The 27,663-nt window shown below is 43.7% G+C and overlaps 1 protein-coding gene across 9 annotated transcripts in view; it reads left to right on the forward strand.

Moving 5' to 3' along the window:
• TIAM1 (TIAM Rac1 associated GEF 1) overlaps window positions 1–27,663 on the forward strand; it is a 391,533-nt gene that overhangs the window by 223,028 nt on the left and 140,842 nt on the right. For all 9 annotated transcript variants that reach the window (XM_053903151.1, XM_053903146.1, XM_053903144.1 and 6 more), the window contains one exon: window positions 23,515–23,691. Coding sequence is in view for 1 of the 9 variants with exons in the window: in XM_053903152.1 (XP_053759127.1) it covers window positions 23,638–23,691 (54 nt within the window). In the remaining 8 variants the exon portion in view is untranslated. The remainder of the gene's footprint in view (window positions 1–23,514; window positions 23,692–27,663) is intronic.

The raw sequence follows: 27,663 nt of genomic DNA on the forward strand, positions 1-27,663 counted from the left end.
CCCTTCTCCTCTACTCATGCTCTGTCTCTAAAATAAAATAGAATAGAATAGAATAGAATAGAATAGAATAAAATAAAGTAAAATACAATACAATAAAATAAAATAAAAGTTTAATAAAATACTCATGCTCTGTCTCTAAAATAAAATAAAGTAAAATAAAATAAAATAAAAATTAAATAAAATACTCATGCTCTGTCTCTAAAAGAAAATAATAATAAAATAAAAATTAAATAAAATATAGAATAGAGTAGAATAGAATAAAATAAAAATAAAGGCAGTATTTTAGTGAGTGGTACTCATAATGAACACTTTCAGTGCACATCCTTGTTAAACAAAATATTTAAAATTGTTATCATGTATTTTATAAACATAGGTTTTCTCCCTCTGTCCCTCCCTCACTCACACACACACACACACACACACACACACACACACGCACACCCCCCAGGGTGATATCTGAGATAAGAGTTGGGTAAATTTAGAAATTCAGACATGTCAATGATGTAATATTCAAGTCTGTTATCAGAACTTGCTAGAACTAGAAAAATTTTTTGTCCTCTTGAATTTTCAGTAACCACACCTATATTTTAAAAAATCTTGACCATGTTCTCCTTGTAGTATGTCACTCTTGACGTGGAAATGTTGGGGCTTGGAACCGACGGCCAAGAAAGAATTCTTGAGACATTTTCGGTGCAAAAAGGTGGTTTTATTGAGGCACAGGACAGGACCTGTGGGCAGAAAGAATGCACTAGGGTTGTGGTGGGTGACTGATTATATGCCTTCAGGTTGGGAGGGGGTTAGGGATAGCGTAATCTCTAAGGAATTTTGTAAGCAAGGTTTCCAGGACCTTGGGGGGCTAGCTGCTGTTAAGTAGGAAAAGGTCGTTAATTACTGTCTAGTAAAGCCTCTGTCATGAGACCCTTCAGATGTCTATCAGTGAGTGGGCGACAAGCTTAGAGTATGATTGCTAACATATATATCTTGGGGGTAGAGATAAAGGAAGTTTGCAAAGGAAATTTTATATGTTAAAGTAGACTTACAGGCCCTTAGCAAAGTACTAACATCGAAGCAGCTGCATTCCCAGAGGAAGGTCATTCGACCTGCCCCAAGGACTTGTTAATGGGCTGTAAGTTGTAAGGAAATTTAATTTTTTCTTTTGCCTTTGTTTCTCATATCAACTCTTACCTATGACACATGGTGGGTGCTTGTCTCCATTGAACTGGGTCCCAGGTTTTGAAGCTAGTAGGATTGATTTCTTAGAAACAGATTCTGCTTCAACTTTATGGCTCCCTAGAAACACAGAGCACTTTGAAAACTTAAGACTAGGATTTAATGGTGTATCCTGATTCCTTTTGGAGTCTATGTTTCTGAGATTTTCTTCCTTTCCCTTCCCTTCCCTTCCCTTCCCTTCCCTTCCCTTCCCTTCCCTTCCCTTCCCTTCCCTTTTCTCTTTCCTCCTCTTGCATTCCTTCCCTTCCATGAGTGCTGTTTACCATTTATCATACCTCTAGTACTGGCTTAGATAGGGAACCCATAGGTCAGTCTGGAGTTTCTGAGGAAATCGAAACAAAGGGCTTTTTCTTTGTTTCTTAAATAGAGTATGCCAGGGGCACCTGGGTGGCTCAGTTGGCTAAGCGTCCGACTTCGGCTCAGGTCACGATCTCACTGTCCGTGGGTTCGAGCCCCGCGTCGGGCTCTGTGCTGACGGCTCAGAGCCTGGAGCCTATTTCGGATTCTGTGTCTCCCTCTCTCTCTGCCCCTCCCCCATTCATGCTCTGTCTCTCTCTGTCTCAAAAATAAATAAATGTTAAAAAAAAAAATTAAAAAAAAAAATAGAGTATGCCAATATATCTGTAGCTTTCACAGCCAAACGGAGACCATTCCTTTTGAGAGTCCCACCAAACAAATGTCTTACATTTCATTGCTTTTGGTGAGCAGGAGTGGGGTAGAATTTCATATGTATCACTATATCATTTACTTTCTGCTTTATCTTAATCATATTTGCTATGTTTTTTAAAGGTCTTTTTTTGTTGAGGTTTTAACAATTAAGAGTCATTTTGACGCTAACACCTGTGAAGGCAGTGTTGTTCTGTAATCCAGATCTAAATCCGGAAGTGACTTAGCATTGACTATGGATAGCATTGCAGGACAGTTTCACAAGACATCTGAGATCTCAATTGCCTGTTGAATAATGATATTTCTTTTTTTTTTTTTTTTCAACGTTTTTAATTTATTTTTGGGACAGAGAGAGACAGAGCATGAACGGGGGAGGGGCAGAGAGAGAGGGAGACACAGAATCGGAAACAGGCTCCAGGCTCCGAGCCATTAGCCCAGAGCCTGACGCGGGGCTCGAACTCACGGACCGTGAGATCGTGACCTGGCTGAAGTCGGACGCTTAACCAACTGTGCCACCCAGGCGCCCCGAATAATGATATTTCTATTCTCAGAGCCTAATGTCCCACTTGGGTAGGAGGGTCAGGTCACCTATATTTGTCTTGTATACTTTGATGATTTTGCCTAGAGCATAATTCCTATCGGAGTCCCTTTTCTTATGCTCCTAAATCCCAAGGGTGTCCTCATTTAATGCCTTTGTCTGTATTCCACAGTTAGGGGTTGCTTAAGAAGAGGGTCTGGAGAATGATAAGAAATTGAGCCCAGTTTTTTGTTTGTTTGTTCATTTATTTATTTTTTTGTACAGTTTTAAATTCCACTGTATTAATCTAGCTCTTATAAACTAGGCCTTAAAGAAATAGGTCACTGGTTTCTAGCCTTGGGCTCATGGTCTGGGTTCTTCCTGGCTGACTGGTGAGGACAGTCATACTTGTGTCATAGACTTGATGGCCGACCCCACCCTCTTCCCAGTCCTGAGCACCGGGCATGTAGTATCTCGTACGTAATAGCTGTTCCTTATTCTTGTTTGTTAACAAAAAGCGATCATAGGATATAATCTCACTCTCCAGATGAACTCTGCTCTAAAATTCACAATTCAGATCCATCCTTGTTATCACTTCCATACATACCTAGGAGTTGTCTCCTCTGAGTCATATTTTGATGCTGGATTCTCTGAGTCCCTTTGGCCGCAAACACATCTTATAGGCTCCTCCTTCCTGAGATGCCAGGAATCTCTGTTTTGATCCCTTAAAACTATGATCTTTTAAATCTAAATATTACAGAATTAATATTTTGGTGTATCTTTAGTGTATTTATGTTTGGTAAGTCTGATTTGCTTTGTGCATTCCTGACATGTTCTGGGATAATGAGTAGTGTACTGCCATTGGCGATATTCTTTCCAAGATACTTAAATTGTTGTCTCTAGTTAACTTTAATCAACAGAGGTTATGTTTAGAAGATGAAGTTTCTGTCTTTAAGTTTGGGTAACAGTCACCTTTTCAAAAAGTTTGTGGTAACAAAAGAACTGAAGAATTGGTGTATTATTTTACAAGGTTATGGTCTTTTGAGCTGCCATTTCCCATCCTTATGATTTATATCACTGAAGATGGATACTGGATGACCCTCATGACCATTCCATGTGAAGGCTTCGTGTATTTCCATTGCAATCCGTGAGGAAGGAGATTTCAGAAATTCAGGCACTAATTTCACAGGTTATTTTTTCAAACTTGCTTATTTTTTTTTGAAAAATTCTAATTATGGCAAAGGAGCCTCGAGATTCTGATTACTAATCAATATCTCGAGATAATGAAAGAACCCACATTTACCATCTGTTGATCACTTCCGTGGCTCAGACAGCTGGTTGTGTGGTTTCCCATGGATTGTTCCATTCACTGTTCGTATTTCCATCTTACCAACGAGGAGACTGAGTCTTGGTGGTGTGAAATAACTCTTCACACCCATTTAGGTGTTCAGTAGCAGAAGGAAAATTCCCACCCAAGTTTGTCTGGCTCTAAAGTCTGTTCCCTGAGCACTAATCTCTCCTAGTCACTTAAGAGCTAATGAAATGCAGTGGAGCTTGAGAGGGCTCTGGTCTGGGAACAGTCCTTCCTCTGACTGATGCTGTTGGGTGTCTTTCATTCACAGTTGCTCAAGACCTGTTCATTATCTGTTTCAGATTTCATTTTGAGATGAATAATTAACCCTTAAGGGCTTTTCCCATTGTGTCAAGTTCAAACAAAAGAAGCTGACAGGCTCCCTTTATAAATTGAACATACGTAACAAACAAACAGCGCAAGCCCCAACAAGAAATAACAGTCGACAGGTTTAGTGTTTGTGGCACTGAAGCCTGGGCCAATGTCAGCAGTTAATTGCATTCTGAGAAATGTCATGGAAGCTGGGGGTGGGGGGGAGTGGGGGGAGGGTGGTGGCGTGGATACATTGCCGGGCTTACTCCTTGAAAACCGGGGCTGTGTTTTCCTTCATTCTGAGAGGCATGGGGCAGATTTATATTTGATTGAATCCCAGAGGGAGATGGTGGAGCCTTCTCGAGAAGTAAATAGGCATAACACATTACAAATGATTTTTGAATCATTCATTGCTGCATCTTAAAGGTCTTTGGATGCACTGTGGTGAAAACAACACAAACCCATCATTAGAAATTTTGACTGCAGGTTGTTGATGTTTTTGTTTTAATTAGCGGGGAGAAACTGTGAACTCCAAATCTGAGTATTGCTGCTGCATAAAATCACCTGTAAAACCTGTATTCCTGGTCACCTGTACCTCCCTCCTCCAATATAGGTATTTCATGCAGAGTGATGTATTTGTTTCTTTCTCTGACTCATTTATACCAGGCCTTATTAAATAGGATTCGGGGTGGGGACACATATACCATGATCCTTCTTTTAATTTATTTCAAAGCACATAGGCCAGTTATTCCATACACATGTAGACATGTGTGTGTAACCCCGCCCCCAACCCCCCACCCTACCCCTGCCCCCCCCCCCCCCCCCCCCCCGCCCCCAGCACACACACGTGAAAACCCTGGAATGGATCTCACTTGACCCATGCCCATGAGTAAGAAGTCTAGGCCAAGGATGATGTCAGGTTAGTCATTCTTATCTTTCTCAGGGTCTGTTTTATGGATGATGGAGAGGTCTGGATGAAGGAACATAGAAAATTGAGAAGGAAGGCTACCAGCTGAGGGTACTGCTGGTGATGACATTGGTGCTTGGAACTGCCAATTAAGTAAATACCTTGGTGACTTGGCTCTTTATTCTGCAAGAAGACAGAATTTCTAGTAATGAGCACATTTTTGTTAGATGGTTCCCCACAGTAATAGGGTACAAAGGTTATTGCCCACAGGCCACTGATAGATACTCCACAAAAAAAGGTTTCGTGATTCAGAAAGTCCCAGAAACACTTGGTTAAATAAAGTGAAATCAATTTCTTCACCATGAGAGCTAGAGTTCCCAACTTTGACCATGGAATGCGTTCTTCTTAGGGCACCTATGAACGTTTCCTGGGTTTCTACAGAATGTGTACAAACATTGGAAGACGGTGTGGAGTTGAGAAATGAGCACAACGCGTGTTGGAGAATATAGACCTCAGTGCGGATCATGGGCAAGCTTCTTGTTCCATCGTCTAGGCAGTAGACCTGTCACTTACAAATGGCTCCGAAATAAACACGTATTCCCCTTTCAGGTTGCTGTGATCATTAGATGATGTAATGTGTATGGAGATGCTTTTCAAATTTTGAAGTGGCCTGGAGATAGGAGTTTTTAATATACCCTCTAGTTTTTTTACTGTGCTATAACATACATACGATTGACCATTTTGACCATTTTTATGTGTACAGTTCACTGGCATTGAGTACGTTCACACTGTCGTGCAGCCATCACCACCGTCCATCTAAGCCATTTTCGTCATCCCAAACTGAACTCTGGGCCCATTAAAACACTAACCCTCACTCTCCTAGCCCCTGGCTACCACCATTCTACTTTCTGTCTCAGTGATACTCAGGGGACCTCGTGTAAGTGGAATCGTACAATGTTTGTCCTTTTCTGTCTGGCTTATTTCACTTAACATTATATCTTCAAGTATATCCTCTCATTTGTTATGATGTAAGATTTTGATTTGATTTGATTTGTTTTCTCAGTTCACTCACTCCTGGCCCCATTCTCCTAACACATTGCACGACGAAAGAAGAGTACGTGTATTTCTGGGGTGTTCCTCTGGAATGTCCCTGAATAGGAGTTACCCGTGATTTGAGGAGAGGGCATAATACGGATGTGCCTATAAGAAGAGCTGATCAAGAATCTAGTCCATCCTGGGGTGCCTGGGTGGCTCAGTTGGTTAAACATCTGACTTGTGGTTTTGGCTCAGGTCATGATCTCATGGTTCGTGGGGTCGAGCCCCATGTTGGGCTCTGCGATGTCAGTTGCTTGAGATCCTGTCTCTCCCTCTCTCTCTGCCCCCCTACCCCACTCACATACACACTCTCTCTCTGTCTCTCAAAAATACATTAATAAACATTAAAAAAAAAATCTGGTCTATATGCAAATTAGAACTCAAGTGACCTGGGGATTTCCCCTGACAATGGACATGTTTTGTTTCTTCTTCTTTTTTATTTAAGTAATCTCTACACCCAACGTGGGGCTTGAATTCGTGACCCTGAGATCAAGAGTTGCATGCTTGCGACACCTGGATGGTTCAGTCGATTAAGTGTCCATTTCACCTCAGGTCATGATCTCAAGATTTGTGAAATCGAGCCCTATGTCTGGCTCTGTGCTGACAGTAGCCAGTCTGCTTGGGATTCATTCTCTCCTTCTCTCTCTGCCCCTCCCCCCTCCCCCTCCCCACCTCTCTCTCTCAAAATAAATAAACAAACTTAAAAAAAAAAAAAAGTTGCATGCTCTTCTGACTGAGCCAGCCAGTTAGGTGCTCCGTGTTTTATTTCTTCTTAAGCCAGTATTTGGAATGGAAGAGATGTGAATTTCAACACCTAAATATTGTCTCTTGGTCATGTAGATGATTAGCAGGATTTAAAAAATTTCATATTTTATCATTTTTTCTTGTCTCAAAATGGCAGCTGTTGGTATTGGGTTCTTTCAGGGGAAATCTTCTCTAACTTTTAGGATGAAAAGTATCCATTTCAAAATTGAATAACCTAAAATATGAAATGACCTGTTCTTATTTATTCAAATAAGGCTTTGAAAATGTGTGTTTTTAAAAAGAATGATTTTATAGGAAAATTATTCCCAAATGTCCATTATTAACCCTCGCAATTAGAATTGTTTCCTTTTCTAAGGATTTGAGCAGTATTTTGATTATGGATGAAATAAGATACCATCAAAGGGGGACCTGGGTGGTTGAGTCAGTTAAGCATTTGATTTCAGCTCAGGTCATGACCTCACGGTGGTTCATGGAATTGAGCCCCATGTCAGGTTCTGTGCTGACAGTGTGGGAGCTGTCTCTGTCTCTCTCTCTCAAGATAAGTAAACATTAAAAAGAGGGGAAAAAAAATAGGAGACCAAAATCATCATCATCTTTTTTCTCCTCAGTAACCATAACATTCAACTTCAAAAAATCACAGTCACATTAAACTGCCATCTTGTCCTATTGTGTGTATTACCATAATCTGTATGTATTTTTTACATTTTCCTGTGAAGAGCGTGTATTTCTTTGTAAAGGATATTAGCGGCATGAACACCCTCTTGGCAAAGAATTTTGTTAAGTCACACCTTCATTTTTCATGTACTCTGAGCTCATTGTAGGCACCTAGTTTTGGGGTCTAAGACTGCACTTTTTGGTTTTTGTTTCATCCCCCCCGCCCCCCACCTCCCCGTCCCCAAGATCCGTAAGGCTGTTGAAGGAGCCTGAAGCCTTCCCCATCGTAGCATCCCTGTAAAGTCTTGAACCAGGCATGTAAGAGCAGGTGCTCGGGACAAATTGAAATGGCATTAGGTTGAGTTGAAATGAGATTGAGCTCTGAAAGGAATACTTGGAGGAATTTTTTTTATTTTTAATTTTTAGATGAAAACGTCATGATCTTATTTACCTTTATGGAAAACGGAGCTGAGCTGGTACAGCACAGATGGCAGCCTGTTCCTGTGAGTGTGGGGACGGAGTGAGAGAAACAGAACAAAACAGGTGGCTCTAGAGCTGGCACCCTGGTGCCAACATTAGTCGAGGCCGCACACAGTCCCCACTTCCCTGTGCTTGTTCGAGTGAGACATTGGTGGAACCAGAAGGCTGATATTATTTTGATCATCGTGCTCTATTTAATGAATACACTTGATTAATCCCCTCCTTCTCATGGATGCTATTTTGAATGGAAAATCACTAGTGGAAAAGCAAAATCCTTACATTGATTATGGGCACGATACCTTTTCCCTCCCGGTATATCCCCCCAACCCCAGCAGCTCCCTCTTCTGCAAAGCCCACATTTTGGAAGGGCTTACTAGGTGGTGCATTTTTTTTTTTTAAGTTTTATTTATTTAAGTAATCCCCTTACCCAATGCGGAGCTTGAACTTAGGACCCTGAGATCAAGAGTCGCACACTTCTCTGACTGAGCCAACCACGCGCCCCATGTTGCTAAATTTTAATGAGGAAGAATCTGAAGCCGTGAAGAAATTGAGTGATTTGCCCCAAGTTGTCCAGTTATCCTGGTGCTCAAAGAGGAATATGCATTGCCTACTGCTTGTGTGTGTTCTTTGGTTTGGTCCTTGAAAATTCGAGCTTCCTGCCCTACGGAAAAGCAGAATTAGGACTCCCAAGCCAAACCTCTCAGCTTGTTTTCTCTCAAGGTGAGTATTTTCAGAAAGGGGCACACTTAGGGCTCTGAAGGGCTGTGGTGACGCCTGAGCTTTCCAAGGGTTGGTTTGGTTTAAATGTGGACTTGTCCGTTCCAGCTAGCTGAGAGGAATTGCTTTCCCAGTGTGATGCATTAGTCATGAGCAGGGCGTAGGAGGGTGTTGAACAATCATTCTGACCCTCCTCCCCGTCACTGGGCTTTCAAGCTCAACTTCAAGCCCAGCTGCATTAGAATTGAGGACGTGCTGGGGACATCCCCCGCCCCTCCCCTGCTTTGTGCTTGAAGTCTTGGCTCAGGGGTGGAAGAGGGTGGTAATTTCAGATCCAGGGTGACAGGAGAAATGTCACCACAGGGAAGCTTATGTACCCAGGACCTCCATAATTTGTGTATATGTGGTGGGGGGTGGGGGGAGGATTTAAGGATGGGGATTGGTATATTTGTGTTTTCCAATTTGCAAATAATATTTTGATACCATTTTCCATATTGAAGCAAAAGAGTGCCATAACTGTTGATGACGTGGGCTACCAGGAGACATAATCTCAGAAGGATGCAGTTATCTAGAAATACATGACAGGGGCCTCTGGCTGGCTCAGTTGGTAGAGCATGAGACTCTTGATCTTGGGGTTGTAAGTTCTAGCCCCACGTTGGGTATAGAGATTACTCCAAAATCAAATCTTTTAGGGGCACCTGGGTGGCTCAGTTGGTTAAGCATCCGACCTTGGCTCAAGTCATGATCTCACGGTTCATGGGTTCGAGGCCACGTCAGGCTCTGTGCTGACAGCTCAGAGCCTGGAGCCTGCTTCAGATTCTGTACCTCCCTTTCTCTCTGCCCCTCCCCTGCTCGCACTAGTCTCTCTCTCTCTCTCAAAAATAAATATAAAAAAATTAAAATCTTTAAAAAATATACGTTCTTCTAAATATATGGCAAAGATGACATCGTGAAAGTGAGACCACTGTCCTCAGTGATCCTTTCATGCCCTGCAGCTTGGGGCTACCAGGAACAGCCCAAGTAGCCCTTTTTTCAGAGCTCAAATCTGGTGGATCAATCAAGAACGCCTGCTGCCTATTCTACAGTAAACATTTGTGGGGGAAATTATTTTTATTCTTTTGGTTTTATTCTTTTGTTCCTTTGGCCACACGTTGTGCCATTACTAGGTGCTGGAGAAAAAAGTCTGTTAGGGCATGTGGTGGTTAATTTTATATGTGAACTTGGCTAGATTATGGTGCCCAGTTGTTTGGTTAAACAGTTAAACCAGTTTAGATGGGACTGTGAGGTAATTTTTCAATATAGTTGGCGTTTAAATCAGTAGGCATTGAATAGAGCGGATTATCCTCCATAATGTGGATGGGCTTCATCTAATCACTTGAAGACCTGTAAGAGTAAAGACTCAAGCCTTCTGGAAGGAAGGGATTCTGCCTCCAGATGCTTTTGGATTCAAGACAACAGTATCATCTCTTTCTTGGGTCTCTTGCCTGCCGATCTGCCCCTCAGATTGTGAGCTTACGAGCCCCTACAGTTGCACGAATCAATTCCTTAAAATATCTGTCTCTCCATCCACCGATCCATCCATCCACATCTTGTTGGTTCTCTTCCTCTGGAGAACCCTGCCTCACACAGAGGACATGTGTCACGGAACACCATGTCAAAAAGTGATAAGCTGTAATCCCTTCCCTCAAGGACCTTGTGATCCTCCTAGAAGAGAGGGATTAAGACAAGTGTTCTACTAACTGATAACTATGGGGATTCAGAGGAGGAAAGTGGTAAAGCAAATTTTCGAAGCCCAGAGCTTTGCACAATTTTCCAATAAAAAACGCCCCCATAAAAAGAGAGTTAACTTTCAACCACTCCATGTGCCATTTTATTTTGGGAAAAAGATGGGTATTTCACCTTAAAAAATCATACACATTTAAAAGTTTATTCCATTGTCAATTGGCCCCAACTTCTCTGCTCTCACTAACCTCCTAGTAAATCTTCTTTCTATTAAAAAAAAAAAAATGTTTTTTAACGTTTATTTGTTTTTGAGAGAGAGAGAGACGCAGAGTGTGAGTGGGGGAGGGGCAGAGAGAGAGGGAGACACAGAATCTGAAGCAGGCTCCAGGCTCTGAGCTGTCAGCACAGGGCCCGACGTGGGTCTGGAACCCACGAATTGTGAGAGCATGACCTGAGCCGAAGTCGGATGTTTAACTGACCGAGCCACCCAGACGCCCCCACCTCCTGAGCAAATCTTTGAGTAAAAGTGACTCTTCAGAAAGATGCCCCTTTATCCCTATGGCTCTTCTCTCTGCTGGCTATGCTAGGGTGTTTGCATGTCAGGTAGCAGAGCAGGGATTCCAGTGGCTACATTCTGTAAGGATATTAAATGCACATTGAATATATGCATTGGTTTGGTTTTGCGGTGATGAGTGCACTGAGTGGGCAGCAGAGAGGGATGTTAGTGATGGGGATTCAAGGCAAGGAGACCTGAACTGAAGGATCGAATACAAAGGGGCAGGGTATAGAGAATACTTCAGGGACCTTGGAGGAAGAAGAGGGGAAGAGGGAGAAGATGGAAAGGAAGAAATTAACGTTCATGGAAACCCCAATGCAGTACTAAGGAAGACTGTTTGCACATACATTGCCTCACTTAATTCTCAGTACAAACCCTCAAGGCAAATTTCCCATTGGGTAGATGGAGAAAGTGATCTATAGGAATGTTAGGGGACCGGCTCAAGGTCACAAAGACATTCGATGGCAGGTGAAGATTAGATCTGACTGATCCCAAAGTCTGTGTTACATTGACAAATCTTGCTGCCTCCTGGGAGGAATCGTACGTGTGGGAGGTGTTGACCCTAAATAGTGCGTCAAATTTGAACTATCACTGGTTAGCCCCATGGAGGTGTCCAGAAGGGGGTTCCAAAGAGGGATTTGTGCTGAAGACTGAGATTGAGATAGTTGAGAGGGTGGAAGGAAGTGAGTCCGTTAAGTAGAAAAGTTCTCCGTCTGGAGAATTTGGTAGGAGGCTGTGGGCAGGTCGGGGTCAGGGACAAATTGGCGAAGTGCGTGGAATCCAAAGGAAGGAATCCTGTGCTGTTGCGGGAGGGGGCAGATGCTGCCGGGAGGCCATGGCCATTGGAACTCTTCAGTGAGAGCTCCTTCAGTTGCCAGTGGTTGTCTGGATGGGGAGCTGGCCAGACAGAATGAGGATTTCTTCCAGAAGACGAAACCTTTTCTTCCCACCTAGGAGGACCAAAGTTTTGTTCAAAAATATTTCAAAAATGATTTTTCTTTGTGCGTTGTTGTTGTTGTTGGCCTTTTTTCTTCCAGACCATTTGACTGATATTTCTTGGCTACTTAGCCTGGCTGCGTTTTGGATTCCCCACACCAAAAAATGCAACCGTCGTTGGAAACTTGTTTTTGCTTATTGCCTCTTGGCCAGTCATTGTCTTGTGGTGGGTGGAGAGGAGGAAGTTGCAAAAACGAGTCCCTCCTTCCTATAGCGTTTTCTTTTGCTACATATGGCATTGTTTTATTGAGTATTGGTAAAAGGACTGATATATTGATGGCAAAAAGCACAATTTAACGGCCTCTCGTGAGACCTAGGCCTATCAGCGGAGGAACTTCAGAGCAGCCTAAAGTTTTCAGCACGTTTCAAACCTGGTGATAGGTTCCTGAAGATTCTGGGAGATTTTGACAGTGCTGTGATGTTGCTTCATAAGAAGGCTGAGATATAGGTAAAATTTAGAGTGTACAGATGGGGAAACTGAGGAATTTGTCAAATAGGCTTAGAAAACAAAAATTAGCAACAGATTTGGGGATAGTTTCTTTTTTTTCTTTTTCTTTTTTTAAAATCACGATGACCTGATTTCTGCTGCTAGAGAGTTCTTTTGCAACCCGTAGACCGCACCTGTCAGTTATGCCCCTGGAAGAAACGGAAAGCCTGTCTTAGGTGAAACAAGACAGACAGAAGGGGGAGGAGAAGGAGTAGGTACCCTGGGTGGTTTTGTTCCTGCTGGGGTCATGCGGCCGGGGAAGGAGGCATTCCTGTGAGCTTCTCTTCTTATTTTGTCTTGGTTTCCAGATCAGCTTCCTCTGCACCGTAACCGTAGCCGTCCGTCCGTGTCAGATGGATGTGCGAGATGATTTCAGTAGGGCACGAGAAGGAAATTTCAGAATTAATATTTTCTTTCTATCTTGTGCATTTACATGTTTGTGTATTTCTGTTTGGCTCACATGAATTATGCACATTATAAACATACACAGAAATTTAAAATGTGCATAATTTATTTGAACAACAGCTCATGTATGCAATTTGTACCTTAATTAGATGAGTAATGACGCACACTCACACTGTTTGAGGGGGGGTATGCTCCGAACTATTTTATTGAATGAGGATGCCCATAAAAACCATTTGCACACTAGTGCCCTGGACAGGAGTATCCTCATTAGTTCTTAGAAGGCAGGCTGGTGTCCTTTTCACTTGCGTTGTGTGTGGTCTCATAGATATTACTTGGCAATGAATGTCAAGCTTTCTAAGCTAGTTGCCGTCATACAAGAAACAGATTTGCTTCGCTATGTTCTGTATCAGTTTTTCTGCACGGGGACTTTGATGTATCACTGTTTCAGACACGTTCCCATGGTTTCCCAGGAACTGTCTTTATGTGAGAGAGGCTGATTATCCTCTTTTGACTACAGGGAGTAGTCATAAAAAAGTCATGTGATTTTTTTTTTTTCCCTTCTACTTTTTAAAAACTCAGTCTGCAGCCACCTCATGTGCTTTTCATTTCCCTCCCAATTTTTAATTCAGTTAGGATGAATGTTGGTCGTTATTCAGCCCAAAAGATCTTGCACCAGCGTTTAAAGTAAGAATTGGTTATTCCGTCTTGTGTTTCTGGGGCCAAGCTCCCTGGCACTTTTTGCCTTGATTTGAATCATGTATTTGCTGGAAAGAGAATCTCATGATGGTTCTCATTATGCCCCTTCCACACTGTAACTTAAGCAGGTTGAAGACACATGGACTTCTTTTCAAGTATAAGGAGCATAGAAACTTCCAGACCCTCCTGTTCATTTAAGGAGAATGGGTGTTCAGGGAGGTTATGTTCAGCTTGTGGCTGTGGAGTTAGTCCACGTCCTTCCGGCCATCTCCATGAACCCATCGCCGCGTGCCACGCTCCCAGGCTTTTCCGACAACACCAGAACTCTGCCCGAGGTCCGCTGTCCCTTGTCATTTCACTCACTGACGGAAAGGGAAGTCATTGTCCTCAAATGCTGCGTTGGAAGGAGTGTCTGGTGTACTACTTTGTGCATTGTGCATTCCAGATGCACTTCACTACGACCTGGATGGCTTTGGAGCATCCGCCTTGCAATCGGTGGTCTTACTTGAATTATAAGCCCAGTCTCAGGGTGAGGCAGGGGCACAGTGGGTATCCTGAGTTTTAGAGAGTTTGGGCGGCTGAACTCAAACCTGATTTACATTTTAACTTGGTGGCACCGAACCTGAGGCAGCATACTTTTATTTTTGTGTTAAATTATCGATGCTAGTTAAGCCAGTTATTATAGCCATTGGCTTAGTCAGTAGAAGAAGTAGTTGAGATCATGTTTTAAACTTCTGGTCTCTCACAGGTCATCCGAGGTGTGTGTGTGTGTGTGTGTGTGTGTGTGTGTGTGTGTGTGTTTAAAATTCTTCGATTATACAATGGAATTGGCCAATATTTGTGTCTCCATAAATCTTTCCTGATCCAAGCTTTTTGACAGGGCTTCCTTCCTTCCTTCCTTCCTTCCTTCCTTCCTTCCTTCCTTCCTTCCTTCCTTTCCTTCCCTCCCTTCCTCTTTCCCTTCCTCCCTTCCTTCCCTCCTTCCCTCCTTCCCTCTCTTCCTTCCTTCCCTCCCTCCTTTTCTCTCTCTCTTTCCTTCCTCCTTCCTTCCCTTCATTCCCTCCCTTCCTCCCTTTCTTCCCTCCCTCCCTTCCTTCCCTCCCTCCCTTCTTTCCTCCCTCCCTCCCTTCCCTCCTTCCTATGCCATGCTAATGTGTTCCTCTGTGCTGAGACCTTGTGTGGAACGGATGCTACATCTCTAGTAGGATCACTATGAATCCCCACCTCTCAAGGATAACACTTTTGAATTGAGTGCTCTATTTGGCCTCATGGTGGAAGGTGTTGTTGTCACCTTCTCTGTCAGTTATCAAACTAGAAACTTCAGAAGCATCTTTTCCTTCTCTTTCTCCTTCCCTTCCCATTTCTCACAGTTACTTATGTGGCTACTAAGTCCTGTTGACTCCACCTGCCTTTCTTATTACTTCAGGACTCTCCATTGGCCCAGTGTAGGTCACTTTATCTCCAGCTAAACACTGCCTGATTGGTTGCTTGCAACAAGCCTCCACCTTCTCTCCCCTGCTGCCCAGGGGGCTGGGAGAACATGTTCAATTATGTAACTCTGCTAATAAAGTCCCATTACATATTCTACTCCGCATCCTGTCTGATTCCTTTGTGTGGCATCCATAGCTCTAACCCATCTTTTTAGCCTCATCACCTCCAGCTCCCTTTTTTGTTAAAGTTTATTTATTTATTTTGGGGGGGAGGGGCAGAGAGAGGGAGAGACAGAATCCTAAGCAGGCCCTGTGCTGTCAGTGCAGAGCCTGATGCAGAGATTGAACTCACGACTGTGAGATCATGACCTGAGCCAATATTAAGAGTTGGATGCTTAACCGACTGAGCCATCCAGGTGCCCCCAGATCCTTTCCGTGCATCTGCCTCTCTACAACATTGGACTAATGCTTTCATCCTTTAGGGCCTTTGCTCTTTTCCTGGAAAGTTCTGCCCTTCTCTTTTTGCAGATCCCCTCCTGTCCCTGTTTATGTCCTCCCATCCTCACAAGCTGAGCCAAATCCTATTAGCCTGTGAGGACCAGGTTCAAATGACAGCTTCTCTTAGCAGAATTAACCTGTTTCTTCTTCTTATTCACTCTTAATGCCAGATGAGCCTTTACAGCCCTGTTACTAAGTGGATAAGTGACCGTTGTTTGTATTCTCAGAGTTGGGGCATCATAAGGAAATGGTCTGTTTCCTCATCCCAGACATACAATAGGTGCTCAATAAGTGTTGGTTAACTATTGGTATGAGTCAGCAAAATTATATAAGCTCTTCTCCAAACCATTCACAAGCAGTTTTCAGATAGCCATAAGCATAACTATTTAAAAACTATTTGCTCTATTTCCAAAAAAGTTTTTTAATGTTTATTTATTTTTGAGAGAGAGAGAGAGCACGAGAGCGAGCGAGCAGGCGCTTGAGTGGGGGAGGGACAGAGAGAGGGAGACACGGAATCCGAAGCAGACTCCAGGCTCTGAGCTGTCAGCACAGAGCCTGATGCGGGGCTCGAACCCATGAACTGAGAGATCATGACCTGAGCCAAAGTCAGACACTTAACCAACTGAGCCACCCAGGTGCCCCTATATGCTCTATTTCAAAAGATGCTCTCAATTGTAGGAAACACCACTATTTTATGTACCACTAAGAAAGAAAGAAAATGGTGCCAGTTAAACCACACTACACCATTGAGATTGTAAGGGACATTCAATTTCAGAAATGTTCAAAGTGAAAAATGTGTTTCTTAGGACCAGTGGAATAAGGGACTGTGTTTTACCTGCTGGAGCTTATAGTCTTAATTTTATAACTGCAAGACAGTTGGAAGTGAATTGCAAATAAAAAATTGAGGTCATTTTAAAATTTTTTTTTTTTTTCAACGTTTTTTATTTATTTTTGGGACAGAGAGAGACAGAGCATGAACGGGGGAGGGGCAGAGAGAGAGGGAGACACAGAATCGGAAACAGGCTCCAGGCTCCGAGCCATCAGCCCAGAGCCTGACGCGGGGCTCGAACTCACGGACCGCGAGATCGTGACCTGGCTGAAGTCGGACGCTTAACCGACTGCGCCACCCAGGCGCCCCAAGGTCATTTTAAAAGTTTTGTTTTGGTTTTGGTTTGGTTTTTCCTTTAAAATGAGAGCGTAAAGGAGCATTTGGGGCTGAGTAGCCTGGGAGTGACTTGGGATGCTAGGTCTGTGGAACCTTGTCTTGTTACTCTATTTTAGGAGTGAGCCCTAATTTCTTCCTTTTTAGAAGATGAAGACTTATAGGAAAAGAATCACCCCCATTTTGAAAATCCTTGGGAGGAATTCCTTTAAGAATTTGTTAAAAAATTATTTTACTCGACATCGAAGTAGAAGATTCTTTGCTGCACTAAAATGTTTTCCTTAGTGGTTGATTAAAATTCTACGTTACCATCTAAACACGTATCAGGATTGATGTTCCTACTATCCCCTTACCAATGGTATTGCACAGGACCCATTACACCGTCACTTTTTATGTAGGGCAGCTACATTTGCCAGCTGTCATACTTGCTCATTGAGTTTTGGTTACTAAATTATGTTGTTAATCCAATATTCACACTCACTTCGTATTTTTAGCTTCTCTTCCTTCCTTTCCATCCTTAGTATCTGGTTTACCAAAATCTCTTTGGCCATTTTCTCTTAGAGAATGTTGCCATCTCATACATGCCTTCTGCCAAGACAAATACCACCAGCAGCAGGAGATGAGCCAAGGAAGGGGTACCAGCTGGGGGGGGGGAGTGACTCTTTCTGATGGACCCTTTAGGCTCAAGCACGAGAGACCAACTGTGCGAGTTTGGTGCGCCCCAGCCCAATAAGCTCTCCAGAGAGGCTGGCGGTGTTTTCTGTCTCTTCTATGCTGTTGAAGGCGGTCCTGATCCTCGTTGCTGGCAGGCACAGTTGCCACACCGGCTGCTTGGGTGCACAGCCTCCCCCAGGGAGCTCTTCCCTGACTCACAGAGTGGCCCTCCCATTCTGCGTGGGAAAGGCAGCTCCAGGTCAGGGGACTGTTGCGTCTGTGTGGTGGCAAATGGAATAAAATCGCCAGGAAGACCACATCCTGCTCTGACCCCGATGACATCTCAGTTATATTTTGGGCTGAGAGACGTCCCTCCTGGCTGCTCGGCGAGAGAACAGGTGAAGGGAGAGCCCGGGTTGTAGGGGTGGGAGACCAGCGTGGAAGTGGCAGCTTGCCCTTTCTCGAGGGCTGGGTCACTTGGGAGGGCCTGGAGAAGGTGTCTGTTCTTAGCCTGAGAGTCTCCTCTCAGCTAAGGCCGTGTCCTTCAGAGTGGAGACTCCCCTGTCTCCAGGCTACGCACCGCGGCATGGAAAGCCAGAAAGAGCTAGAACCAAATTCCCCTTCTGGAACTGTAGCCTTTGACAGTGAAAGAGGAACTGCTCTAACCCACCATGCCCATGTCACCCAGTGGCTTGGGATACGAGGCTTCTTCCTGTGCCTGGGGAGGCCTCCAGCTGGAATGGGAAAGGGAGGCAGGTCTACTCAAGGAAAGAGACCTGGGTGACTTGATTTTGGAAAAGACGTCATTTGAAATCTCTCCTATCTAAGGCATTGATGTGTTCTGGAGAGGATTATTCTCGTGTGCGGTTTAAGATAGTACAGTCTGTTAGGTCTCACGGGAGGTATGGAAGCACTTTCGACAGAGTCCTGTCCTCTCCCGGGTACTGGGAACACCCTGTGAAGTTAAGCCACAGCGTGGTGTAATGCTGAAGGACAGATGTCAGCATTAGCAGTTAACTGTGGTCCACATCCATTTTCTTTGGAGATCAAATGTTCTATTCCCTCTTGCAATGACATGGACGTGCTTTTTTGACGTGACTCAAACTTGAAATTGAGCTGAGCAGGCTCTGATATCACATGGTCACTACTCCGGGAATGTTGGGTGGAATTCTCAAGTGTTCAGGAGCTTCATGGCTTCCTAGTGGGAATGATGCTACTTAGATTTTTGAGAAATTACGTGGTTCTCAGGGTCTGTCCTGAAAAAGCTGTTAAGTCCATTTCAGTAAGCTGGGTGCCATTTGAGCCCTTGTTGGGCCGGGCCGTGGGATATCTGGGGAGATTTGATGGCCAGCTGTGTAACACAGCCCCTTGGGACTGAGGATTTCCAAACACCCTTGGACGAAGCTGGGAGGGAGCTTCGTAGTGCGTGATGCAATGTTGGAGTTGTATGCATGGGCAGTTACCAGTGTCCAACTGTAGCTGCAAGACAATAAACACCAAGAACTGAGGGAAACTTAGAAGAGTATTTTGGCCTAAAGCCACTGACTCACTGCCAGACAGATACTAAGCATTCCATAAATGGTAGATCGCGCTTAGTTGGGGTAGAACATGTTACTTCACTTTGAAACACACTGACTTTACTCCTATGAAATATGGTAATGTCTGTCCCAGCTGAACCTGTTGGTTAAGTATTGCCAAAGATTCACCGTTCTAAAATTAAAGTTATTATTTTAGCGGAGATTCCTTGACTTATAGCTGGCTTAAAAATACTGATTCTATGAACATGTTTCCTCAGTTACCTCGGGATACAGTTGGATCTACTAGGAAATAGCATTGCTCGAAACTAGTGCAGTGTTTGGCTATGGGAGCTTCCAGGGATTTTGTTCAGCTGATTTGGGTGCCTGTTTTCACCTGTCTCGAAAACGTGGCCAGGCTGAAGCCACGTATGTCATTCATGCGCTAGGAGTTTGGAGCCCCCGTCATGGCTCGTTCCTCTGTGATAAGAATCCTGGTTCTGCCCTTAGGGGTCACATGGTTCTCCTGGGAGGGGAAGGTGGGCCTGGAGTGTCCGTTTTCACACAAGGCAAACAGACGCCCCCCTCGTGGAACCCTCCCCTCATGCCAGATGGGGATGGTTGTCATAGCTTGACACAGCGATAGTTGGGCATGAGCCAGAGAACCCTACCTTAAGCTCACCACCCCTCAGCACTCTGTGGAGAGCAAACAGTGATTAAGGAAAATTTCCTGGAAGGATGCAGCCTCTCTGCTCTTCAGCAGTGTCCTGCTTCTTCAGAACTTCCGTCACTGAGTTGTGATTTTCTTTTTTAATCGGCTATCAAGAAGAAACGTCCGTATGAAATGTGTCCCTGAGCCCATGTGGAAGGATGTGGTCCACGGCATTGCTTATCGTATCACAGTGGCCTCAGAGGATCTCAGTGGGAATTCCTGTCTGATTTTAGTACCAAGAACATTCATCCTTCTTCTGAGCAATTGATTTGGAATTGCGAATTTTATAAGTGCCATGTTTTCCCAATTTGAGTTGGCTTGTAGTAATTTCTTCTATTCTGGTTTAGATCATGTATCTTGGAAAGTCACACACTACTGAGTCCTTTGTTGAATAAAGCAATGGTATAAAAATAAGTAAAGAGGATGACCAGTGAATTTTCTTTAATTTCTGGACCATGTAAAATTTTTCAATGACCCAGATTCATCCATCTATCCAGTACTGGTTTTTAGACTAAGTGAATACTAAAAGTTATTTTTTTGGGTGCTTACTACATATAAATATTCAAGATTCTGACTTGTTCAGAATTTTGATCCGAGATCTCTATAGCCCTCCTCCCTCTGCTTCTTATTTTTAAGGTTCAGGGTGAGGGGAAACTTCCTGATTCTCATTAATTCACTAATCATGGAATCGTTTTGGGCACTAAGTCATAATGAATAGCCTAAGAGTGAACATACTTAGGGGCATGTGGGTGGCTCAGTTGGTTGAGCGTCCCAACTTTGGCTCGGGTCATGATCTCACGGTTTGTGAGTTCGAGCCCCACATCGGGCTCTGCACTGACAGTTCAGAGCCTGGAGCCTGCTTCGGATTCTGTGTCTCCTTCTCTCTCTGCCCCTCCCCCGCTTGTGCTCTGTCTCTCAAAAATAAATACATGTAAAAAATTTTTTTTAAAAGATTAAAAAAAAAAGAGTGAACATACTTATGTAGCATTTTATAGTTCCTGTAATGTTTTGTGTTGATTCTTTAATTTCTGTCTTTTAACAATCTTTGTATGTCAGAAAGTAAGGGAGATAATCTCACATTTCCCCTGTTGAGTTTCAGGATGGATACTTGCCCAAGGTCACATAAGTAATAGAGCCTTCTACACGAGCTTCGATACTTTGAGGGCAAATACAGTACCCCTTTCTCTATATACTTTGGTGTCTGGAACTTGTAAGGACCTAAAAACGACAGGCTGCCCCTTATGAGTGTTTTTTGAAGGTGAAAAAGAAGAGTTCCGGCCTGGCAGACTTTTTAGGAAAAGCTATGGATTAACTGTCATGGACACACTATTTCTGACACCCGTCATATTGTTAGCTCCCATCAGACGGGAAGGTGGGAGCAGCGGGACCCCTCAGCCCTGTCTATTTTTGCAGGTAGATGAAGCCTGAGATTCCGTCTGGTAATTCCTTCCCCACCTCCAGCACATGTACTTCCCTGTGGAAACTGGTTGACACCTGACACAGAAACTGACTATGTGAGCTGACGATGAATTAGAACGAGACTGAAAAACGTGGTACATTCCGCGTTCACGTCCCATCAGCGTAACGTCAACGGGCCGCTGGTGCTGCCAGATTGAGTCAGTGCGGTGCCTGCGCTGTGACAGATCGAGTAGATCACATCTTCCGGCGGCATTAATCAATTCCCTTGTTGCCTCGCAACAGATTTAAGGTGACTTGTGAGCCCAGTTTCAGTGAGTTAGGCATCATGTTTTAAGGAAGTCCCTGTGACGGTGGCCTTCTATAGCGAGTATTTTTACAGCTTACAAATGTTAAATAACGGTGGAATAATAGCTAACATTTACTGCAAACTGACCAAGGGGTAGGCACTAAGCTAGTCATGTCACGTAGGTGATCTTAACTCAGTGCTCATAATAACCCAGTGGTCTGGGAGCCATTCTGTTTGTAGAGGGGTGATATTTACAGTTTACCCCAAACCACCCTGCAAGTAAATGGTGAAGCCGAGATTTGACCTGATGCATGCGGCAAGGACTCAGGGTCACAACCCCCCAGCGCTGAGCTTGGTGCATTGCTGCCTTCCATTGAAACTGAATTCTTTGCGGTTCTTGAAGAAAACTCAGAGGACTAATAGTTCTCAAGGTGCCATGGCGCACAGTCTCAAGGCCACGGTGGAGCTAACTCACAGTAGGCAAAGTGGGTGCCTTTTGGCACATTGCAGCCGTAGCATATCTGCTGATTGCAAAAGAACAAACGTGAGGCTCTTCGTTAGTCCACGTCATAGGTCAATTCTGCACCCTGGGTCTCAGGTAAGAATTTTTTTTCCCACCAAGATCAGGCAAAAATGATACCAGATACAACTCAATTTTGTTTTCCTCCATGTTTTATTTATTTTATTTTTTAAAATATTTATTTTTGAAAGAGAGAGTGAGCACGTTGGGAGAAGGGCAGAGAGAGAGGGGAGACAGAGGATCCGAAGCGGGCTTTGCGCCAACAGCAGAGATCCCGACGTGGGGCTCGAACTCACCAACTGTGAGATCAAGACCTGAGCTAAAGTCAGATGCTCGACTGATTGAGCCACCCAGGCACTCCTCCTGCATGTTTTATAAATAATGCTCTGTAACTTTCATCTTCTTCCCCTTAATCTTTCTTCTACTCAGGAATTACAAGCATATAGATAAAGTTTTCGTTCTGGTAGATAAAATGTGTACTTTTTAAAAAAGTGTTTAAAAAATGCATTATCAGCTTCTGTTGTGCAGGTGGAAAGGGCAGCCGCCCACAGGCCCCGTTTGCCAGCAAGAATCCAGCCTTGCAAATTATTGGCAGCTGGCACCGTAATGAGTCCATTTCAATATAAATGGGCTGTTGCTTATTAATTTCTGCCAGTTCCTAAGCAATTCGGGAACTGCTTTGAAAATTGGAAAATTTGCAGCGAACAGCTTCAGGAGGATGCCTAGGGGAAGAGTGAGAACAAGCCAGCGATGGGGGTATTATGGAAAGGGCACGTATTGTAGGCTAATAATGGGGTGTTGCCGAGGCCGAGTGCTCCCTTTCTTGCAAGCATGAGTCACCAACTTCAGGTTCAATAGCCCGGTTTCCAAGATAAGGAAGCAACCGCAACTTTACTTACTGTTCTCTGTGGATGTGTGCATTTATTTATTGGCTGCCCCTGTGGGGTTGCCTTCCACAAAATAGGCAGTTTTCTCCGCGTTCCTGCTCTAAGCATTTGGCGCCTCGTGTTCTCGCCTTGCTGAAAACATCAGCAATGGGTGGCTGCAGCGGGCTGCCCCACAGATGGGTGCCCAGGAGGACAGTGGTGAGGTGCAGCCACCCCAGGGAACCCGCAGTCTCTCTTCCTTTCTTACTCAGTAGCTGCCGAAAAACCATCCAAACTGCACGTTCGTGGAGTTATCCTTGTCAATTTCTCTTCTGTGTTAAATAAGTTTAGATATTTTGCTAAATTCTTTTCTGTACATATTCTTTATGAGTGGTCTCTGAAGTTTGCCAGCTGCAAAGATGTAAGCCACGAGGTCTGTGTATTTAATTAGGTCTTTGGTTTTCCTGCCTTTTAACATTTTCTTCAACCTCCATTATAAATATAGCCCTGCTTTGGTAATAGCTGAGACTCCCTTGTTTCCTTGTATGTGTGTCTGTCCGTTGAGACCTTGTGGAGAGGAAGAAGAGCCCTGGAAATCATCCGAAGTAACCTGTTTCTGTCATCGGATACTTTCGTCCACAGAAATAGGGGAAAATGATAATGTAGCTCGTGGGACTGTTTCTTCCCATCAGTATAAACACACTCATACTTATTTATGTATCTGATTATGCCTGTCACTTTGTACCTGCGGCCAACTGTTGCACTGTGTGATTTGGGGCGGGGTATTGCACACAACATGGATGTTGGAGAATTGAGAAAAATGGGCGCCATAAAAAAAAAAGGCCCACTTTCTGTGTTCTGGCTGACCATTTCCTTTCTCTTTTTGGTCCTCTCCAGGTTTTTGGCACCTCCTCATAGACTCAGATGAGACCATGATGGCCTTCGCGAGGGACAGGTGCTGATACCTTGCCCCAGCCCCTGTCACTGTTTAGCCTGGCCATTTCCAATCTCAGTATCTAAATGCCACAGTGCTCTTGGGGCACGTTGGGCTGGGAACCACTGTTGCCTTGGAAGGTAGGTTTGTATATGTATTTTTGAGCCTGTATATGTGTCTGCATGAATTAATGGAAATGCTTCAAAGGTGGGGTTGGGAGGGGGGAGGGACAGATATGTTTTAGCATAATTGGAATTGCTGTCTTGCGTGGAGCTCATGGGAAAAAGAATTTGGAACCGCTTCTTTGGATTAGGGTTACACCCATCTAAGAATTCAAAAGCATTAGCATTAAAGCTTAAAAAAAAAAAAAGAAAAAGAAAAGAAAAAAAGAAAAAGCCTGGTACCTATGAAATCTTTTCTCACCCTGTGAATTGCCCTCGGGGTCTTTTAAATTTATCCCTGAGCTTCAGCATCTTTATATTGGATTATGTTTGAAAAAGACAAACCTAGCTGCAAAATCTTAAATTCAAAACAATGATATATTTTGTTTGTGGTTTGGATAATCTTTAAAAAGCAAAATAAATACAGTCAAAATAATAATCTTTCTAAATCAAAGATCATCTTTTATTTGTTGCAAAACTTTCCTGTTTAGTCTGTCATGTTAGGGGTGCTCGCGTGTGACTTGGCAAAAACATTTTTCATGGGTTTGTAAAGATTGAGCAGAAACTTTCAGAACTTTGTCTCCGTGTAATCTTAGCTTCTCCCCCCCAACCCCCCCCCCCCCCCACCCCTGTCTTCAAGCTCAGCCTCCAGGAGAGAAAAAACAGGCTTGAAACCAAAGACCTCCCACCAGAAGCTAATTTTAAATTTGCAATCTGTTGTCTTGTGATTTTCGCTTCAAATTTAACTTTGAAATAAATACATTTCATCCTTTCTCCTGCAAATGTGGAGGTCTGTTTTCAAGTCATAGAAGGGTGATCATTATGTTTATTTTAATAAGTTTTTAAATACCTCAGGGGAGTGAAAAAATTATATTATTAATAATTATAATTTACATACATCATTAAATGCCTTATGCTTGGATTTCACGATGTCCTTGCCAAATGACAGAGAAACCTGGCTTTCATAGTTGCCTTCTGACTTGAATCTGATTCGAACTGGGTCATCTCGGGCCCACTCGTGAGCTCTAACAGTTTTTATATTTGAAGTACCCTTGTTACGAGTTGGGCTGCACGGCGACCACTCCCAGTGAAGAGATCTGTGTTAATGAGTATCTAGAGGTGACCAGGACATGGATGGGTACAGCATGGTCCCTGCCACTGGGGAATTACAATAAAATGGGAAGGGGATACATAAAAAGCAAGAGCAGCACATCAGTGTACAAATAACCACATCGCAGACGCCATGTGAACAGGTCAAGCCGAGTGCTGTTGGAATGTAGGGAAAGCGTGATGAAGTCCAAGCTAGATGGTGTTCTTTTTACCTTAGGTAATTTCCCCAGCCATCTGTTTTGAGTTTGGGTTTGGTGTCGTTTGTTGTAGCTGTCAATGTAGTGCCCACATCCTCACTCTCAATTATCCAAAAAACCCAGAGACTTACAACATGTTAACATGTTTTACTTATTTTTCTTTCCTTAAAATGAATTCCAGGGTTAGTGTAGAAACTTTAGAAAATCCAAAAAATATAACTTTTGGAAATTAAAATTTCCCCTAATCGCTCTATCCAGAATAGTTGCCAGTGTGTGTGCTCACGTGCGTGTGAGAAAGTGAAATATTATTATTATTATTATTTTTTTAAGTTTATTTATTTTGAGAAGTATGCGCATGCAGGTGTGTGCAGGGGAGGGGCAGATAGAGAGAGGGAGAGAGAGAGAATTCCAAGCAGACTCTGCACCCTCAGTGTGGAGCCCGACTTGGGGGCTCGAACTCATGAACCGTGAGATCGTGACCTGAGCTGAAATCAAGAGTTGAGCCGCTCAGGCGCCCTAAGAAAGTGAAATACTATTAATATTCTTAAAGAAAATTTTAACCTGCTCAAAGCCAGTTTCTTGGATGCACTTCACAAATGTAAGTTTTGCTTCCTGAGAATAAGAAGGGTTTTGCTCTAGGGATGTTCCACCGCAACAGCAGTAGAATTCTCTTTTTTGATTGTCTACTTCTGAACAAGACACACCTTGGCAGGCTGACACACAAGACTGGGCTTTGACCACTCGGAGCCTTCCCATTCTTCAGGGAAAGGGCTGGGCCATTCTGCTGTGTGTTTGAGGTACTGCTTGAATCGCTTGACTTATCTAGGGACTCTGATATGCCGTACCATAAAAATATTATTCCAGGCTCCTTAGTCCTCAAGGTGATGAGGTTATTTCTGGTTTCCATTGTATCTTCTTCTTTCTCTTCCTCTTTTTCTTTTTTTTTTAAATTTTTTAATGTTTATTTCTTTTTTAGAGAGAGAGAGAGAGAGAGAGAGAGAGAGAGTGAGAGTAGGGGATGGGCAGAGAGAGAGGGAGGCACAGAATTCAAAGCAGGCTCCAGGTTCTGAGCTGTCAGCACAGAGCCCGATGCGGGGCTCGAACTCACAGACCACGAGATCATGACCTGAGCTGAAGTTGGATGCTTAACCAACTGAGCCACCAGGCGCCCCTCTCCCCCTTTTTCCTCTGTACAATGTAAAGTTACAGGAATATTTTTCTTTGTTCCTCTCTGCCCAGAGACCTTGGCCGTGGGGTGATTTTCTATTAACTGGAATGTTTTCTCATGCAGTGCGGGGGAAAACGTAACATCAGTGTGATTAAAGACACAGCTTGCATGTTCTCTCTTGGATCATAATACGTTTTACCTTTCTTTTTTGTGTTCTGTTCCTCTGCTCGTATACAATAGTTATGTTCATAATGATTTTGTGTAGACACTGGAAGCCATTGAGGATTCCATTTATTTCAAGAGTGCTTACCTTTACTCAGGGAGCACAGTTAGAGTAGCTGCTTTATTTTATTTAGTTTTTTTGGAGAGGAGATTTCAGAAGAAAAACATTTTAACCTCGACGAATTTTTCCTCACTCCTTTGATCACTTTGGGTGCGCTTTGCATTCGTTTCCTAGCGTGGGAGTCCCAGGATACATTGGGCTGCGGTTTCAACCATGTAATAGCGGCCTTAACAGTCTTTGTTTGTTATGCCAACATCTGGGTCACTTGAACATTGACATCTATGGATTGTCTTTTCTCTTGAGAATTGGTTAGCTTTTCTTGGTTCTTTGGAATACATCGTGGACATTTTAAGTATTATATCGGGAGACCCTAAGTCCTGTTAAAATCACCCGGAAAATGTTGGTCTTTTCTTTTTTCGCTGTTTTGGCAGGTAATCAGCCTGGCAAGGTTCAGATGACAAGTTCTGCCTCCCCTTTGGTGGGTGGTGGCTCCAGTGTCACTTTGGTCTCATTGTCCCCCACATGTGCCGCTGGCTCGTCTGGGACGTGGGCTGTGGTTTGTATCATAATTCAGTTCTCAAAGCCTTTGCCGTCTTGCTTTGGGTCAGTCCGAGGCATGTGCCTCTGAGGGGTGAGCCCGGAACTCATGTGCGTTTATACGCAGCATGAGTGGGTTTGCTTCTCCGCCTCTCGGTTCTCTGAGATCCCCCTCACTCCTTTGGTTTCAGGGACCACTTACCTTGGTTCTCTGGCCAGAACAGCCGGGCATGTCCTGAGAATTTTTGCTTCGCCTGTGTCTGGGTATGCTGGGTGAACGCCTTCTGGGCAAGGCTAGGAGAGAAAACCAGGAAACTCACTCCCGTGTGCATGGCCTCTTCAGGTTTTGACTCCCTTCCCCAGTCCGCTTGCTTTTGCTTACACTTTGCAGTCTTTGGGTACTTGCTTTTTTTCCTTTGGTCCCAAGTTTTTAGTTTTTATCAGCGAGGGAAGGGTCCGTCCTGGTGCCATATTGCATCTGAACCTTGGCTGGCACCAGACGATAGCAACTCAGATTTGCACATGACTTTATTTATTAAGACAGAAACGCATTGCCACTCAACTCTACCTCTCAGTTCAACCTCATTTTAGACCATTGGTCTGTGTTTGCTTTGTATTTCCTAATAATAGATGCTAGATGATGCTCAGTGCATGCT

The sequence above is a fragment of the Panthera pardus genome, unplaced genomic scaffold (assembly GCF_024362965.1).
Source record: "Panthera pardus isolate Hobbes unplaced genomic scaffold, ASM2436296v1 HiC_scaffold_16, whole genome shotgun sequence".
Classification (NCBI taxonomy): domain Eukaryota; kingdom Metazoa; phylum Chordata; class Mammalia; order Carnivora; family Felidae; genus Panthera; species Panthera pardus.